Source organism: Perissodus microlepis, chromosome 10 (genome assembly GCF_051167445.1).
Source record: "Perissodus microlepis isolate ML-2025 ecotype Zambia chromosome 10, ASM5116744v1, whole genome shotgun sequence".
NCBI lineage: Eukaryota > Metazoa > Chordata > Actinopteri > Cichliformes > Cichlidae > Perissodus > Perissodus microlepis.
This window is the reverse complement of record NC_140470.1, coordinates 16,199,600-16,216,975: the sequence shown is the minus strand read 5'-3', so window position 1 is coordinate 16,216,975 and position 17,376 is coordinate 16,199,600. Positions and strand designations below refer to the sequence as shown.

The window sequence follows — 17,376 nt, the reverse complement described above, 5'->3', positions numbered from 1 at the left end:
CAATTATCCTTACACTAATAAAACTATGGAAAAAATGTTATTGTTTTTTCAGGCACCAGATTGTTTATATCATTAATAATTAATGTTAAACACAGATTGAAACCAAACAAATAGCTGTTGAATTCAGTTGATTGTGGAGTTGTTGTTGTTTTTTTCTTCCAGCACTAAAATATATGCATTACATTACAATAAAAAATACAATATAGAATTTTGTTATTGAAAAAGCCAGAAAACTTGACATTTTCTCATTATTACTCATCTATTTCATAGGTTAATAAAACTAATGTGAGACAACTTCATTAACTTTTTTAATTATGGGATAAAGTATTCATCGTTTAAAATAATAATGAGAGGATATCACTGGCCAGCACATCCAGGCCTTAATGAGTATAGTGTGTATAATTAATGACTAAGCTGTGACCTGCACTTTTATCATTTAAAAGCAAAACTTTGGAAAGTTCTGCCATGAAGCTTTCTGCAAAATTCTTCTTCCGTCAGACTTGCAAAATGTTTTGAAAATCCCATCAAAGAGAAAATAATTGAAAAGAGAATTGCATGTATCTTCCATCCGCTGCACAGCAGGACACCATGCTTGAAATGACAAGCTGAGATGAGCATGTATGTGTCTGCAGTAAAATTACTTTTATGATGTTCAGCTGGAATTTGCTTCTTCAGTGGGAGTGTGTGTTCATGTTTTTTGCATTCATGCATAATTCTTTAAATCAGAACCGTCTAAATGTAAATAATAGGGAATCTTCCCAGCATTTGGGAAAAGAAACATTCTCTAAAAAGTTTTAAATGTTTTAGCTCACTCTCACCTTTGCATTCTTCCTTTTTCTTAACTTTGATAACATCATATTCACTGCGGCCCCCCATAGCAGCTTTACTTACTCGTTTTTGCTGCCACAGATGTGACGACGACGTCAACGAGTGTGACCAGGAAGCGTGCGGAAATGGAGGAGAGTGCGTGAACACATTTGGGTCATTCTACTGTAACTGTTCAGAAGGGTACGAGGGTCAGCTTTGCGATGATCTGACGCCTGGTGATCCTGGGGATGACACACAGGTAGCGTATGAGCGACGCTTGGAATTGGATTTTTGTAGATGTTGCAGAATAAATGAAAAAATAATCGAGAAAACTCCTCGAATTGTTTTTTGTGCATTCAGCTCGCACCTAATTGGACTTGGCATACACAGTGAAATTGAGAATTTTGAGTTTACAGCAGCCCCCTGGAAGGCTTATTCACCAGCATGGTATCTTTGTTCCCACAGCAGATAAATGAGAGTGTAGTAATGCCTGAATTGCTGTTTCTATTTGAAGTTGTTATGCTCTTGAATTTATTGTGCCATATACCTTATACTGAGACTGCAAACCTAATTAATGTGGCACATTAATCCCTGGAGAACTGCAGCAGAGTTGACAAAATCTACTAAGCTTCTTTTACAACTAATGTATGTTAACTTTGTTCTTTGTTTGTTTGTTTTTCTTTTTAATTGAGTGTTTGCATTAGAGATAATGTATAATTTTATTGCTGAAACTTATTCATCACGCATTGCATTAAAACAAAAAAGCTGTGAGCTCAATCACTCCCTCCAAATTGGAAGACCATAAAATGTGCTCATAATCTTTTGGAGTAGTGAGTGCATAAGGGTTGTAAATATACCCAGCTTTAGATGATGAATTTTCCCGATACCAAAATTTCATTTACTTCAATACTCAAAAGATGCTTGCTAATTAGCGTCTCAGATGTAGCGATGAGATTCTTATTAATCTCATGTTTAGAGTAATAACAAACATTTAGAAATTGTTTGGAGGTTTAATATGAGCCCCCTTTGATAGTATTAAACATTTGGGGGGTAAACTAACTTCACTATGTTCCTGTCAGGTCCTGTGAATTTTTCCTATTTCTTAACGACATGACTTTCAGATACTGTTGTAGATATGTATTCTTTTGTCATTCACTTGTCCAGCTTCCTCAAATATATATACACCATGCCAAGATATGCCTATTTTTTGGCTAATAGCTCTCTGGGAATCTGCTTTTTGGTGCAAAAACAGAATTTTATATCTGTCAAACTTTGTTACTCTGCATTTTCTGTTGTTGGACTGAACGACTGGGAACAAACGATGTGTTTTTATAATAGGATGCTAGTAAAAAATGCCTAAAATTTAATTTCAAATTGATTCTTTGCTCGGTTTTCTGTTATATGTGGGCAGGGCGCTAGTTCATCCTTTGATTAAGGTGTCTTTTTTTATGCTTGAATGATTCACAGGTGAGTGTTAAGTGGCTTAAGAAAAAAAAACATTCCTCTGAAAATGGTCAGGGACAAGGACTTGATCTGAAAGGAGTGAAAGCTCGTATCTAAAGGAAATGTTTCAAAGACCTACAGAACGCTCAAGAGAAGACAACTTTTGAACAATCTAAAGAACTGACTTTTGCACAGCACTGTATGTTTTGGCAATTCTTTTGGTGCTGGAAAAAGCACTTCATGTTCATGTTAATCATCTGACAACAAAGACCTTTTTTATGAAGTGTTATTGAATTATTTCTAAGCTTGTTCTTCTTTCAACTTTTTATCTGTGTATTTACTGATGACCTTAGAGTTTTTCTGACACTTAACTGCTCGTTATTCAACTAGAAAAAATTATTATAATATTATAATATTTTAATAATTTTACTTTTCTTGTTGTGCAGGCTGAGCCTCTGTCTTACGTTGGACCAGGAGAGATAATTGGCATTGGAGTCCTTGCGTTTGTCATCATTTTCCTCCTCATACTCTTCATCGTCTTTAGGAAAAAAATCAAATTCAGGAAAGACTCAGATCCAGGCCCCGGTATTCAGACTGGGATGGGCATCTCGGCTATCTCCACAGAAACTAGCTACATGCTGCACAAGACTGGCATGGGAGCAGAAGGGATTGAGTTTAAAGCCATTCGTGTATCAGGCTCACCAGCAACCACAAGCACCTATGGTGAGGTGGGAGGCAGCAGTGTGGGCCCTCCCCAGGTCATGGTGCGCCCAACTGCCCACTCCCCTCTACCAGGAGGACTCAGTGGTGACAGGACCACTTCCAGTGAAGGCAGTCAGGTGTGCATAGCTTGTTTTAATTATGATATTTATGTGTCTGCTTTATAGTAAATGCTGCGGAAAAGACAAAATTGTGACAAAGTTAAATATCTGAATATGTTCATACTGCTAATATCTAAAAAATAGTTGGTCAGACCATTTAGGAAAACACATGAATAATATGGTTGCTAAGCAGGAATTATATGCTTTAAAATAAGAGTATTTAAGTTTTAATATCAAACTATAACAATGAGCATCCAAAGTAATATCCACTTTATATGACAATTTCAATATTTGTGGAGCATCATATCTCCCAGCTCATCAGTCCCTTTTGATAATGCTGCACTTCCTTAATTTATCTGAATTTATATTATAATTTAAAAGAAAGAATATTATTTCTTATATTAGTCCTATTTTTCAAAAACAGCCACAGTGTGCTGGAGAAAGAATACATGGGCTCCACACACAGCTCAACTATAAAAACTGTGTTTTTATGGCAGGAACTAGGTTTTGATATCAAATATAACACAGGGGCGATATAGGTAGATTAAAAAGTAGTAATGTTCCCAGCACATTCGCTCTATTATGTAGATAATCAGCTTACAGGATACAGAAAGTCTGCTCACATTTAATAATCATGTTCATGTCTTCTTTGTAGTCAATTCTGCATGTGATGAGCTAAAATAAGCTTCACAGCAGCGACTTCATCATGTGTGTGGCCCTTCAGATAGGGTGATGACCCAGTTCTTCTTTCATGGCAATAATTAAGAAAAACAATTAATGGTATCAGAAAATCAATTGGAATTGTTGGAAATATAAAACAGAAAGGTCGTACGCCAGTGCAAAATATTGTATTGTTTTTACAAAAAGCAATCATTTGATAATTTATGTATGTTTCTGATTGTGCGTGTAATTGAACAAAGAATGAAATAATGATTTGTTTTGTAATAACGCATGAAATCCTGTATAAATTTGTTTGTATTTCGAGTTTCTGAATAGTAACTACCTGGCTTGCCCTTACCCGAACTTTCTGGGTATTTTCTTGTGTCTCTGCAGATTAGCAGCTTCCTCTCAGACATGTCTAATGTCCGAGGTATGGCCAATAGGCGGGGCGTCGCAGTGTGCAGTGTGGCACCCAATCTCCCTTCAGCATCTGCTTGCCGCTCAGAGCATAGCCCGGCCCACAAAGTGTCCTGGGAAGGCGAAGAAATGAGGGAGAAAGAGCTGGAGAGGGCTAGAGATGAGAGAGAGGAGGAGTGGGGGCAGAGAGCTTTTGAGCTGGAGAGAACACAGAGAGATAACAGTCCACAGGGTAAGACTGCAACAGTCTGCCTGCAAACACACACACACACACGCATGTGCGCACACAGCTTCTAACCTGATCAAAAAGGCAAAGAGTACACAGGCCATGAACACATTGTGTTACACCAATACCACCATCTTCACTGAGAGAGCTCATTTCACAGTGCTCTATGCCTTTTGATCACACACATCAAAGAAAATGGCCCAGAGTAAGCAAGAGTGCTTAAAAAGTAATATTTTTATTTTGCTATCATTTCAGTTTTCTTATTTATTTCCTAGGAGCAATAATGGGTAATAGGACTTTCTGTTACACTGCTGAAATTGGCAATTATGTCCACTTGTATCAGGATAACTCTCTTGGATCTTGTGGGCACTTGTTTGACTGGTCAGGGTAATCAGCCAGAACTGATGTCCTATGTTCTTGTCCTACTTTTGCAAAAAAAAAAAAAAAAAAAAAAGCAAGAAAGAAAGTTCAGTTAAAATCAAAGTAGTTGGAACACTTCCACACAAAGTCACCCAACTTCTCTGTCAAGTTTCCCTCTTTTTATTTTTCCTTAAATTTGCTTCACACCTACCTTTGTCAGCTGTACAGGCACCAAACCGAAGGAGAGAAGAATGTCATTGTAATTCAGCATCCGTCTGATATTTTAGCTGCCAACACTCTTCCCAGTCTGTTCTCTGTCGATGAAATAACCACGTTGCATTTCAGTGCGCAGGTAGGCGTCAGATATTTCGATCCTTTGTCCAGCCTGTTGTGTGAATAATACAGCTTGCAGTGGGAACTTCCTGGCTGTTAATTATTGATTTTTTTCCTGTAGGAATGGGAAATAGGTTATTTTATTTTTTTGGTCCCCCGCTGAGTGTCTGTAGAAAAAAGAAAAAAAAGAACCAGCACCACCTCCTCACATTTACACCACCAGTCTATTAATTTAATGATGATAAAACTTATAGAAAACTGACCTCAAGTCATTAACCTACTGTGTTAATGACTGCAGTGTTAACTGCCAGGTTAACTAATCAATTGCAGATGAGTTTAGTAAGTTATTTACACCACGACAGCCACAAGCAAGTGCAATAATGTGTATTTCAATAACAAGGCCACAGGTCAAAACATGAAATAGTTACTAACCAACATTCCTGGTTAGTAACTATGGTTATTTTCTGTCGCTACCCGTTCGATCATAAATAAATAAAATGGGATGAATAATTAAATACTTGGAAAATATTCTTCGAACAAATCAGGCCTCATACTGAACTCTATAGTTTGGGTTTTTTGGTAACTGTTGGTAACTCTTCAGGAAGTCTTATACACTAAACCTTCTTCATGGAGGAGTATTTTAAACACTAACTATGAACTGTTTCACTCACAGGAAGTCATTTCTGAAGACTGACATTGAAAAACTGTACAAACTCTGGTTTTCCCTTAAATACTCTTTTTCCATGTATGTTTGCACTTGTCACGGTAAACTTTTCCACCTATTTCTTAGGTTACTTGCAAAATACTAAAAAGTGAAGGCAGACTCAAGAGTTTTAGCATGTTCTCAGGAGGACAACATGCCACAGAGATTAAAACCTGGTTCTAAAAATTGTCATGTCTGCTCTAAAGTTGGGTGTTTCAGAGTGAACTGATCGAGGCGTGACCTCTGGAGGTGAATATTGAAGCCAGTGCAGATGTGCCGCAAACTGCAGTTCCTCTAGCTGTCACAATAGGCTGGCTTCAAGAGAGAGCTATTCCCCATATGCTTAAAATGTCCAACTTTACAGCATGTTTACGGTCTGGCCTCTATGGAGTGTTTCAACTCTGAGGGTTTTTTTTTTAACTCATCCATCTGGAGTTAGGAGCGCGGCCGCTTTGACTGACATTTATGTTTGATTTTGCTGAAAATGATTTTGAGTTGAAACTGTTGGATTGGATCTGTTTGGCTTGGTAATTGTTAGTGTTTCAAACTGAAATGCTGAAAACTTGTCTGGAAAAAAACATAAAATAAGAAGGGAGCCAAATTGTAGACCGTATCACTTAAATCAGCGTAACATTATATTTTACTGAACTGGCTCGGCAAAGAAAATAGTTTGGGTGGGTCTCAATTATAGGAACTTGTAAGGAAAAAAACAGAAAGAAAGAAAGAAAGAAAGAAAGAAAGAAAGAAAGAAAGAAGGGGTAAAAAATTTTGCTTTTTCCAAAACCTGATTATATTAAGTGTCCCCTTGCCTGCATCCTGAATTAGACCTGTGGCTGCTGCACTGTCTTTCTTGTTTAGTTTGATTGATGGTACTGCCTTACTGATCACATTCTCACAGGAGCGTTTCGCTTCTTCCATATGCATTGAACCATGACCACGTAGCTTGAGCTCAGAAAGCTGAGGTTGATTTCCAGACATCCCGGCCCTCGCGGACACGGTTGCAGAGTACGGATTTGGTCACAAGATGGGCCGAGCCCTGAATGCTTGCTTACCAAACGTGAAGTGAAAAACAAGATTTTTGAAGATTTGAAATTCTGTCACACCTGTCAGACAAGGGTAAGCTGTTGTGTAGAGGTGTGAGATTCAAAACGCTATCACAAAATCTCTGTTGTTATTATGAATTTACACCCACCCACCCTTCTTTTTTGGGAAAAAAAGGGAACAGGAACAACTGTGTGCAAGGATGTATTAAGGTACAGCTGGAACTGCGGGAAGCAAATGCATGACATAAAATATTTGTATAGTCTTCTTGAAAAATGTATTTTTCTTGAGACGTTGCGTTAATGTGACACTGGCATCTTTGCTCCAAAATGAGCTGAATAAAAAGACTTTTGATTTACTTTTTTGACTTGATGCCATATAATTTGTTAGTGCATCTTTGTTTACTGTGACTCAATACAAGGATCTGGAGAAGAATTCATCTGAACAGATGCTCATGAGGAAATATTCAGAACCCAGACCATTTATTGCCAATCAATGATTCTCACATTAAGATCCATCACTACATAGCAGCAAGGCAGTAAAATGGATTTAAATAGCTTTCTATTTTCTATTTCTCTCTTTTTTTCCTCTCTGTTTGTTCCATCTACTAAATAAAAGCCTATTTAGTTTTCCCAAAAGTTTGCTAAAAAGTTACTTTTTCACATCAGCAAAACTGCCTCTTGCATGCAGTTTTATTTTGCACAAACAATTGATCTCACAGCTCAGCCTTTCCACTCTGCTGGTCCTCTGTATTTCTTTCCCAATTTGAGCAAAAATGAAGAAAAAAAAAAAAGACTTCATTGCTTCTACATAAGGGGCACCTGGTAGAGAAATTCACCTGCCTCTGGCTGTGTTGTAAACAGTCTTTACAGCTTATCTGAAGTCATAAGTACCTGCTACGGACCTCCGGGCAGTTGTTTGACAATCACTCAGAGGACACTTGGAATGATTTGAAGGAAACAAACCTTCAAATAACAGCTCGGCAAAGGCACAAAAAAAGACCACACTGACTTGTAAGCGCCAGTTTATTTGAAATGATGCCTCTGCAGACGTAAAGGTTAAGGAAAACTGGAGATATTAGGCCTGGTAGATTTCTCCAAACAAAATTTAATTTGATTTGTGTGCGCAGACAAAATTGCAGGGTTGTAACATAAAAGAAGACCTTTGATTACCACAGTATGAAAAGCTTGACCCAAACCACAAACCTACTTGCCACCCTACCCTGTAGCGCAGTGACGTTGTCATGCAATTTGCTCTATTTTGCTTTTTTTCTTTAAGCAGTTATTCAGCAGTTACATAACCACCAGTAACTCGGTGGTCTTCACCCCCTCCATGATAGTGCTGACAGCATTAAATGGGCAGACCTGGATTTGCAGTAGGTGTACTGGGATTTGTGGAAAATGTTGTACATCAAAGCAGCGAGGAAGCCTTTATGGGAAAAAAAAATCATTCTGCAGGTCAAATATGTTTTTTAAATATGCTCTATCTGAGTCAAAAGTAGATGAATAGCAGATTTAGCCTCTCTCTTCTAACTGAACACAGCCAGCTAGAAAGAAAATGAATGGACAGGCGGAGTGATGGATCTGTGGACACATTTTTTCCCCATGAGTGCACTGAATGAGCAAAGTAGAGAGTTTTCGGTCACTCTGATCCTTTCTTCTTTTCACCCTGCTTAGAAATCCAACTCAAAGCTGATACGAGGTTATTTCAGCTCAGACTTTAGAAGCTTCTTATTAGCCGAAGTTAAGCCTTTAAATGTAAATACAGCACGATCGTTACTGAGCTTTTCAGATCTGAACGATTCGGATATCTGAACACGTCTTTCAATTCTGAACCTACATTTAATTTACCATGAGTGAAAGTTGCTGATGTGAATGAGTGTTGTTTTGTGTTTTTACATTAGACGTGTCGGAGCTGGCGGACGGGCTGGGGTGTCTCTCAGACTCCACCTCCGAGGAGCACTCACTTAGCTCCTACACTTCAGAGTCCTTCGATGACAACGGTAAGACTCTGATACTCAAATTAACTAAAGCGCATTTTAATTGCCAGAAATTTGTAGGTAATGTTCCCCAAACCAGTACCTTGTTTGGCCCACCATCATTTTAAACTCCTTCAACTAAAGCCTGGAACTTTCTGCAGAAAAAAGTCCTAAAAGTGGACAGATTTGTCAGACATTCTCACTGAAACATGTAATTGTTTCTCGGTTTACCAGTGTCTTCCATCTTCAGTCTGTCCGCTGCTTCATGTTCTGCATGCATATCCTTCTAACCTTGTTGTCTTGCTGCTGCTGTTGTCTTTGCTCAGGCTGTTTGTGCGTGCTGTTCTTGCTTTGCTCTTGGTTGCCTGATGCTGTTGTCCGTTAGATAGACTGCCAATTATGTGTTGCTTGCTGCCACGTGTTATTACGTCTTGTGACTGTATTCAAGCAGGGAGTGTTTTAAATGTTTTCTGAATGTGTGCCGCCGTCTTTTAAGCTTCTGACATTTCTTTCTTAGTTCCCTTGAGAGGGTTCGCCTTTCGCAGGGCTGTCACTGTGAATAGGAATTAGTTCCTAATGAATTGCCTGGTTAAATGAAGGTTAGTGTAAAATCAAATGCTGGGCCTGTAGTAATTATTGAAAAGCAGGGTGATATTAGAGAAGTGGAAATGCTTTAATGCAACCAATATGCACAGGTTGCCTGTGCATCTTTTTTTCAAAGCTACAATTCCCAGATAACTCGATAGCATTGATTTTCCACTGGCTAACTATAAGAGGGTGGAAGTCAAGCACCGCAATGATGCTGATGTGTGTGTGTGGTTGTGTTCTTTACATAGGAAATCTATGTCAGTGCTTTATTTCCTGTCTAATTAGTGTAGCTGCAAAGAGTCCTCGCTTTCTTACAGGACACCCACACACACACGCGCACGCACAGACACCACATGTATATAGACACGTTTGCAACATGCTTCCTCTGTGTTCTCAGCACATCTCAGTCACTTCCATTGTATAAACCCTTGCCCTGTTCATGAATGCACTGAGATTATTTCCATTTCTTCTTCTCTCTTTCTGTCTTCTGCCTAGCCTCCATAGTGACAGTGATACGTCTCGTCAATGATACTGTTGATAACATTGAAAGTGAAGGTATGAAGGAAAATCCTCTGTTAACTCCCCTGTCTTCTTTGTGTCTGTCATTCCAACGCCAACATATTTGTTCAGCGGCAGAGCAAAAAGATAGAATTTACTGAATGCAGCCGAGCCGCTGCCATTCAGCCCCCGTTCTTATTACGAATTAAACATCCTGCTTAGATTTCTAATATTTGTTGTCAGTTTCTGACACCGAATTTCTCTGTGTTTCAGTTTTTCCCCTTTGGTTTCTGGGTTGTTTGTCTCGCTCTGTCTCTGACTTTCCCTTTCTCTCTCCCTTTGTAGTGTCAAACATGGACAAAGAACAGCGGTGTAGCAGCCCTGGTGAGTGAGATGCAAAGCAATGGAAAAACATCTTATTAATTTGCCATTTCTTTGACTTTATTTGTCAGGGGTGAGAACCCACAACCTGACCTTTTGCATCCTTTGCAGTATTTTCTCTGAATACTTTCATCATAGCCCAATAGTACAGATTACTATGTCTATTTATGCCGACTCTATCCACTCTTTGAATGTCAATGCAGGCTTCCAGTTTCCGATTATGTTTTCTGACCTCGGAGGTCGGGAAAAATAACTGGAATGTGAGTCAGTTTCTGTTGCCCTGTGTGTAGCAAACAGTGTAGGGCTTTCAGGTACAACATTCAGGCAGCTCTTTGATGAAATAAAAATATTATGTCCAGAGATACTTTTAAAACGTATTCTGCTTCATAGTTAATTAAGAAATTTTGAATTCTGATGACTGCTAAATTGGGCGCAGCAGTCCTAGCTCCAAGCAAAGCAAAGCTTTCACCCCGGCCTTGCAGAGGGTCTCAGAGGATTAGGGGCACTTTGAGCTAAGCCTCACATCCGCCCAGAACAGCAGAGGAGAAGGCAGCTTCAAACACTTTCTTTTTCAACATTTTTTTGGGGGGGAATGATCTACAGTCTGAACACTGACTTTCTGCTCTTAGCGAATGCATGGCTTTCCTTAAACAAACACCGGGGCCGTCACAATCCAGTTGCACCTATCCTTTAAGATCCCTACTCCGCTGTCAGTTGCTTGTGCTACACTCTTGCAATCAATATTAATTGGCTCATAGTTACCAAGTCTGTTTGTTCTCGGTTGCATGTAATTTACTAGGTCTACAAAGCATTTCGTTTCCAACCCAGAGCAAGAGTGTGTTTATGCCTCAGTCACTGCCAGCCTGCTGAAGCACACGCAGCTTCATTTCAGACAAAGAGAATTAAATGATGTTTGTCCAGTGGTTTTTTTTGAAGACATCCTTTGGATTCAGAATTTTCTGTTTTGCACAAAACATTTTTTTAATAAAGTTTTCAATCTCACAAATTTATTTTCAAGCACAGCAAGAAGAAATGTGAAAAAAGCGAATCTGATATATGTATTTTTCCATTTTGTGTTTTTGTATACAGTTGCAGCATGATTGTGTGCATGTATTATCTATTATGAATTGTGTTTGTGGGTGTAAGCGGCGTGCTAAATGGCTCTCTGCCAGCTTCCCTCTCTTTTTGTCGAAGCGTGCTTTCTTCTGTGTCATAATTCGCCGTCTCCTTTTGCATTCACCGAGAATATCATCATCAAAGGTTCGCCGTCCCATGAGATATTTGTTTTGTTTCCCATTTTACTGACAGCGAGTCGTCACCTGCAGAGCAAAGATGAGATTTGCGTAGAGTTCATCCACGAGTACATTGTGGATTGTAAGAGCATTCTTTTTTCCCCCCCTCCCTTAACCCTTCGTTAGAACATTTTTTAACCAGAGACAGATATTTGAGGCAAGCATGGCATGGCAGTAAGATCTCGTTGGCATGGCAGTCCGTTAGATATCTGTATCCACACATGTGTCATGAATTATATAGTAGTGGCTGGCACAAGCACAGTAATTAAGTGTACTCTCTGTCCCACACACAGGGTGACCCCTCTGCCTCCTCTCACTTCATCAATATGATATTTTTTCCCCTCACAGCTCATTAACCTAACCATGAATTATGCAACCTGCATGCTGTAGTTTGTAGGAAGTTGTGGATTAGCGGGGAGTTCTGTGTCAGTCCATTTAGCAGCATGAACTGAAATCTAAAATAAATAAATAAATAAAATGTCGACTAATTTTATTTGCACATTAATAAAAAAGTAAATGAGAACTGGAGCGATTACACAAAGCAAACACGCTGGAGAAATCCCACGGAACAAACAGAAAGCACCACTTTCTGGCACTTTGTGGGTCTCCTGCTACACCTCTCAAACATGCAGCGCACACATGCACACACTATCATGCGCGCTTCATTTCTTGTGCAAAAATAAACCCAATCAAAGGTAGAGATAATAAGCATGGGGACAATTTAAGGGGAGAAGCAAAATAAACACGACAAGCCAGATAATATGCAAGCTATTCGGAAATGGCTTCAAAATTGATAATAAAATTGGCAACTTTTTTCCAGATGTTGGTGGTTTTACACCTTGAGAAAGCTTTTTTCATTCATTTTATTTATTTATTTTATTTGTCTTTAGTTTTTTTTTTGTTTTTACAAGGGCAGCGGTAGAACTGTAAGTGAAAATGAAATGTGTGTGCAGCTGTAAGAATCACAACAGTCCTCCTATAGCAGATGCACAGAAGTGTAGTTACTGGTGTCACCACTCTCTACCTGCTGGAGATAAGATTGCAGCGATACTGCTGTTTTAGACGAGGAGTTTATTTACCGATGGACACCTTTCGCCGGCTGATCCTATTAGACTGATTAGATCTGAGTCTTCATCACACTGTGCTGTAACACTGTGGTTCTTTAACTTGTTCTGGTATGCAACAGCTGAAAAAAGTTCATGCTCCAGATTTTTTATTAGTTAATAGCAACAATAAATGATACAAGCTGAATGAGGTCAGCGTGATAGCATCGCTGTGCTTTTCCTACATAAATCATATTTTACTGTAGTAGATCTGTGTCCCACTGGTGGGACCACCACTGTAGTGCACCCTAATGCACACTACAGTAAAACTATATGCTTCCAGTGATTTAGGAGCAAAGATTTTTCCATGGAAAAAGACATATGTTGCTATTACACCATGTTAAGTTCCATTCCTTTCTTAGATTGTCCTTAAATCCATGCTGTTTATTACTGAAACTATGCCAAACTGTATTTTCAGCATACCGTTGGGAGTCTTCCTGTCAGACTTCAAGCTGGGTGTCGCCATCACGACTGCGTCCACCTGAGTCAGGATCCCATTATGAGCTTAATGACACCCAGCAGAACATCAGACGCGGAGGCAGCACACGCTCTCTGCAGCTGGACTACAGGGTGATGGGCTACAACGCGGACAAAAGCCGTGAGAGGACACAGGAAACTGGGAGGAGGACCTTTCAGTGGGAGAGGAATCAGTCTGGAGAGTGGGAGAGAAAACACACCTCGGACAGAAAAGAAAAGAGAAGGTACAAGGAGGAAGGAAGGAATATGAACATTAGGACCAAGGACATGGAGGGACACCAGGACGACGGAGATCAGCAGCTGCAGGACCAAGACAGCTGTGACGACAGCTCCTCGCCCGTGTATGAAGAGTACCAAGAGTCCAGACATGATCCGGAACAAAATGAAGACACGGAGAGCCTTTATGATACTCTACCCCCAACTCGGCGAGCCTATGAAGGATATCCGTCCAGTCCCCCAGGGCTAAACCTGCACCCAGCTCAACTTATGCCCCCCCTCAGGGCCTGGGACTTACAGACAGAGGAATGGAGGGGATCACGGGAAGACCATGGAGGGCTTGGTTCTAATAGTCTGGCAGGTTCTGGGGATGAGTTAGAAAGACTACTGAACCTGGTGTCACTGAGAGCCAGGAGAGCCACACGAATAAACAGAGCCTCTACCAGATCTGAACCTGCAGCAGGCTGGGATGGGCTGAAATGAGCTCACGCTCAAGACTCCTTAAAACAAAAAGATTTTCTGTTCCTTTGCAAATCACAGAGTGGCGGTGATCCTCTCTGGTTACGGTTCACATTTATAATCTACTCGAACACTGGTCCACCACCTAAAAAAAATAATTGGACAAGAATGTTAACATACACACTTTTATTATCCGACATTATTATCCTTGTGTAAACAAGCACTAATCCACCACCAATCCCCTGGCTCATTTATAAGCGGGAGGAATAAGAGGAAATATATGTGTCTCGTCACAGCTTCACCTGTGCTGCCATTGGCTCTGAATCAGTGCTTTTACATGTATTATTTAGAGTCACTGAAGAAGAACATTTGGAGCTTGTTTTAGATCGCGTACCCCTGTATGTGCAAATTTTCAAATCACGTATTTCGTTCATCGCTGTGTCGGATCGCACATGTACTGGCACACAATTATTTTGTTAACTCAGCCATGCAATATTTAATGCATTTATTATTTTTCACTGACGCGCGCTCAGGTTTGTTTTGCAGGGAGCTTTTCGCTCGCATCCCACACAGAGACTGAGAGTATTAAGATTACCTGAGGTTGATTTTACACAATCATTTAATTTTCCTATGTGGATTTATTTATTTATTCATATTTGTAGCTTTGCTCATGAGTCTCTTCATGAGCACATGCGTTATAGTTACCTGGCCTGTGTAGATATGATTAAATACAGGACTAAGGATATATTTTTTTATTTACTCAATCGGCTATTCTAAGTGAGTAGAAGGACACAGAGCTACTTATTAAAACACATTAATTTAATCAATATGTACATAATGTAATTTGAATATATTGAAGCTTTAGCAGTGCTTCAGGCAGACTGAAGCCTGCTTTACACCTGGTGTTAATATGTGAAATGAATTTCGGGGCATTATGTGCAGAACGGCTTAGAGAATTGTGTGGACATGCAACCGTGAAGTACAGAATCACTCACCCAGGACATGTGCTCATGGTTGGCTCGCTGATAACGCAGTGTAAATGCTGCTGCATTCCCAGTTCACACACAACAAAGGGAATGCAAATGAAAATAAACTCCATGTAACGAAGCTTCGAAACAGCGCTGTTCTCTGAGAATATTCCTAGTTGACTCCTAGTTGGCTAGGAGTAATTAAAGATAAACATATTCATAGTAGCTGTTCGGGTCATTTGTGGATTTTTTTTAAAAAGACACACCGTGTGCACAAAAATACACACACCTCTTCCCATGCACAAACTGGTATTTGTAAAGGAAGAATGTGTGGACCGTGTTCGTACTCCAGACCATGACAGACCATCGTGAGGCAAGCCCGACAGAATGGAGAGAAGATGAAAAATGAACCGAGACAGAAGTGAAGAAAAACAGCCAGTTTGGCTGAGCTTGCATTCCCTGTTATCAATATATATATTTCCAGCTCATAAACGCGTCATCAATAACTCTGCACACCACCACAGTGGATTTTAAATCAACCAGTCAACCTGTGATTGAAGTGCAGACTTTAAGCTTTAGTTCAAGGGATTTAACAAAAGTGTCCCATTAATATTCTTTAGGAATTACTGCCATTTTAGTAGACAATCGCCTATGTAGTTGGGTGGTTGACTGACAAGCAGTTTTATGACCAGATGAGACCTGTTTCCTGTTTATTTCATTACAAATTAAGGAGGTAAAAAAAGAAACAGGAGTAGATTTGGTGAAATAGCACTTCTTCTTTGCTGTGTTTTTTTTTTTATCATTGTCATGTCTAATCACTGCTTGATTTATATGCAAATGAGGAATAAGGGAGGATTTACATCCATTCATTATGAAAGCTCTAAGTGGAAATCATGCACATGTGTAAAGTTTCGCTTTGATTGAGATTTATAAAAGAGCACCATGCGTAGGCACGGGTTTACAAATATGAGTAGAGGAATACAGATTCACTCGTAAATCTGCATAAACTTTTATGCATCTGGCTCCTGTCAGAACTAAAAGCCACCTTCATGTCACAGTTACTACGCTCATCATCTCATCTGGTAAACATGCCTTTGAGAAAATGCTCAGCAAACAATATATGTACATCAAATTGAAGGACAGAGTAGATGCTACAAAGTAAATGCAAGCCGTCTATGTCTCTATGTATGTAGTGAGAATTCAAGGCTGCACTTTTGTGTTAAATTAGCGCATTTGTTGTTGCAAAAGTGGTTTTCATTGACAGAGTTGAAAGATACTGTGCCGATGGACTCTTTGGAAATACCGTAACATCCAGCAGTAACAGACACATACCAGTTGACATGTCTTATTGTGATCAGGTTTAGTTTCACCTAATGTATTTTGTGTCTCATAATAGCAGCGGCCATCTATTCATCCTCTCTATCCAATTCCTATTCAGATGTACTCTGTATTTGGGGGGCTGAAGCGTGCCACAGCTTGCACAAAGAAACATACCGGACAGGTCAGACTACAACATGGATAAACACATTCACACCTGTGGGCACTTTACAGTTTCCAGTTCACCGGGCCTGCATGTCTGCAGACTGTGGAAGAAAGTTGAGGCACCTAAAGGAAACCCACAGGAATACCGTGAGAGCATTCAAACCCAATACAACAGCTTCCACAGGCAGAGGTTTGCAACCCAGAACCTCAGTGCTGTGAATCAACGCTGCCAGCAACTGAGACATCTTTGCTGTCATCTTTTTATTCTTTATTGCCATCCACTGCAGTTGAATCATCTCGCAAACTACCATTCATTCCTACAGGATCATAAGTTATTTCAGGTCACTCACAGCGCTGCATGGGTGTTTGAGTGGCTGCGCATTAACAAGACTTGAAGAATGTTCCCCAATCAAGGAGATTCACGTTTTATCGCGAATGAGAGAACGAGAACGGCATTTGTCCTCGGGGCGAATGTGTAATGGGTGTGTTATAGCAGGTTAGCTAGATCTCAACCTAGACTATGTGAGATAAATAATCCCCATAAAATATTTAATCCTATCAAGTCAGTCTTGTCATGCCTCTTATGTTTTTCTTTCCCTCCCCACCGGAATCTGGCAGATTCATTTAGCGGAGCTTAAAGTTGTCAGTGTCCTGGGAAGACATGAAGGCATAATAATGTCCCCTGAAAATGTAAAGTGCACAACGTGTTTGATCAGTTAAACAATAAATTTCATTCTGAAATCATCAGAGGTGATTTGAAAAGGCTGTTAGGATCTTGGCTTAGATTCCCTTGCCTCTATACACTGTCAACAGTTGAGCAGATTTCAGCATAATCTTCGCATTATGCCTTTTTGTTTACCTCAGGAACTGAATTATTTGCTGACTTGAATAAATGGATCCAGCTTATTGTGTGGTACTCTTTGTTCCTGGGAGTTTATTTCCATTCTGACCCATTGCGATGATGAAATTATGCAGACGGTGCATCTCTAAAAGGCATGTATCTGTGATTAGATAATCCTTTGGCTGTCTGCATGGAGATTTTTTAAGTCCTGTTCCTTGGGCATTGAAAAATGCGCCCAGAAAATATTAGGCACAATTTTCAAGCTTCTGTGCAGTTCCTTGT

The 17,376-nt window shown here is 39.8% G+C and overlaps 1 protein-coding gene across 2 annotated transcripts in view; it reads left to right on the top strand.

The window, feature by feature from the left end:
* The window catches only part of fat3b (FAT atypical cadherin 3b), a 69,339-nt gene extending 52,180 nt beyond the window's left edge, over nucleotides 1–17,159 (top strand). Inside the window, exons 46-52 of one of the 2 annotated variants that reach the window (XM_084942449.1) lie at nucleotides 910–1,066; nucleotides 2,697–3,089; nucleotides 4,125–4,380; nucleotides 8,715–8,813; nucleotides 9,873–9,932; nucleotides 10,221–10,259; nucleotides 13,070–17,159. In XM_084942449.1, coding sequence (XP_084798575.1) covers nucleotides 910–1,066; nucleotides 2,697–3,089; nucleotides 4,125–4,380; nucleotides 8,715–8,813; nucleotides 9,873–9,932; nucleotides 10,221–10,259; nucleotides 13,070–13,827 — 1,762 coding nt within the window. In that variant the 3' untranslated portion in view covers nucleotides 13,828–17,159. The remainder of the gene's footprint in view (nucleotides 1–909; nucleotides 1,067–2,696; nucleotides 3,090–4,124; nucleotides 4,381–8,714; nucleotides 8,814–9,872; nucleotides 9,933–10,220; nucleotides 10,260–13,069) is intronic. The other variant, XM_084942450.1, reaches the window with a different exon arrangement.
* The last annotated feature ends 217 nt before the right edge of the window (nucleotides 17,160–17,376 follow it).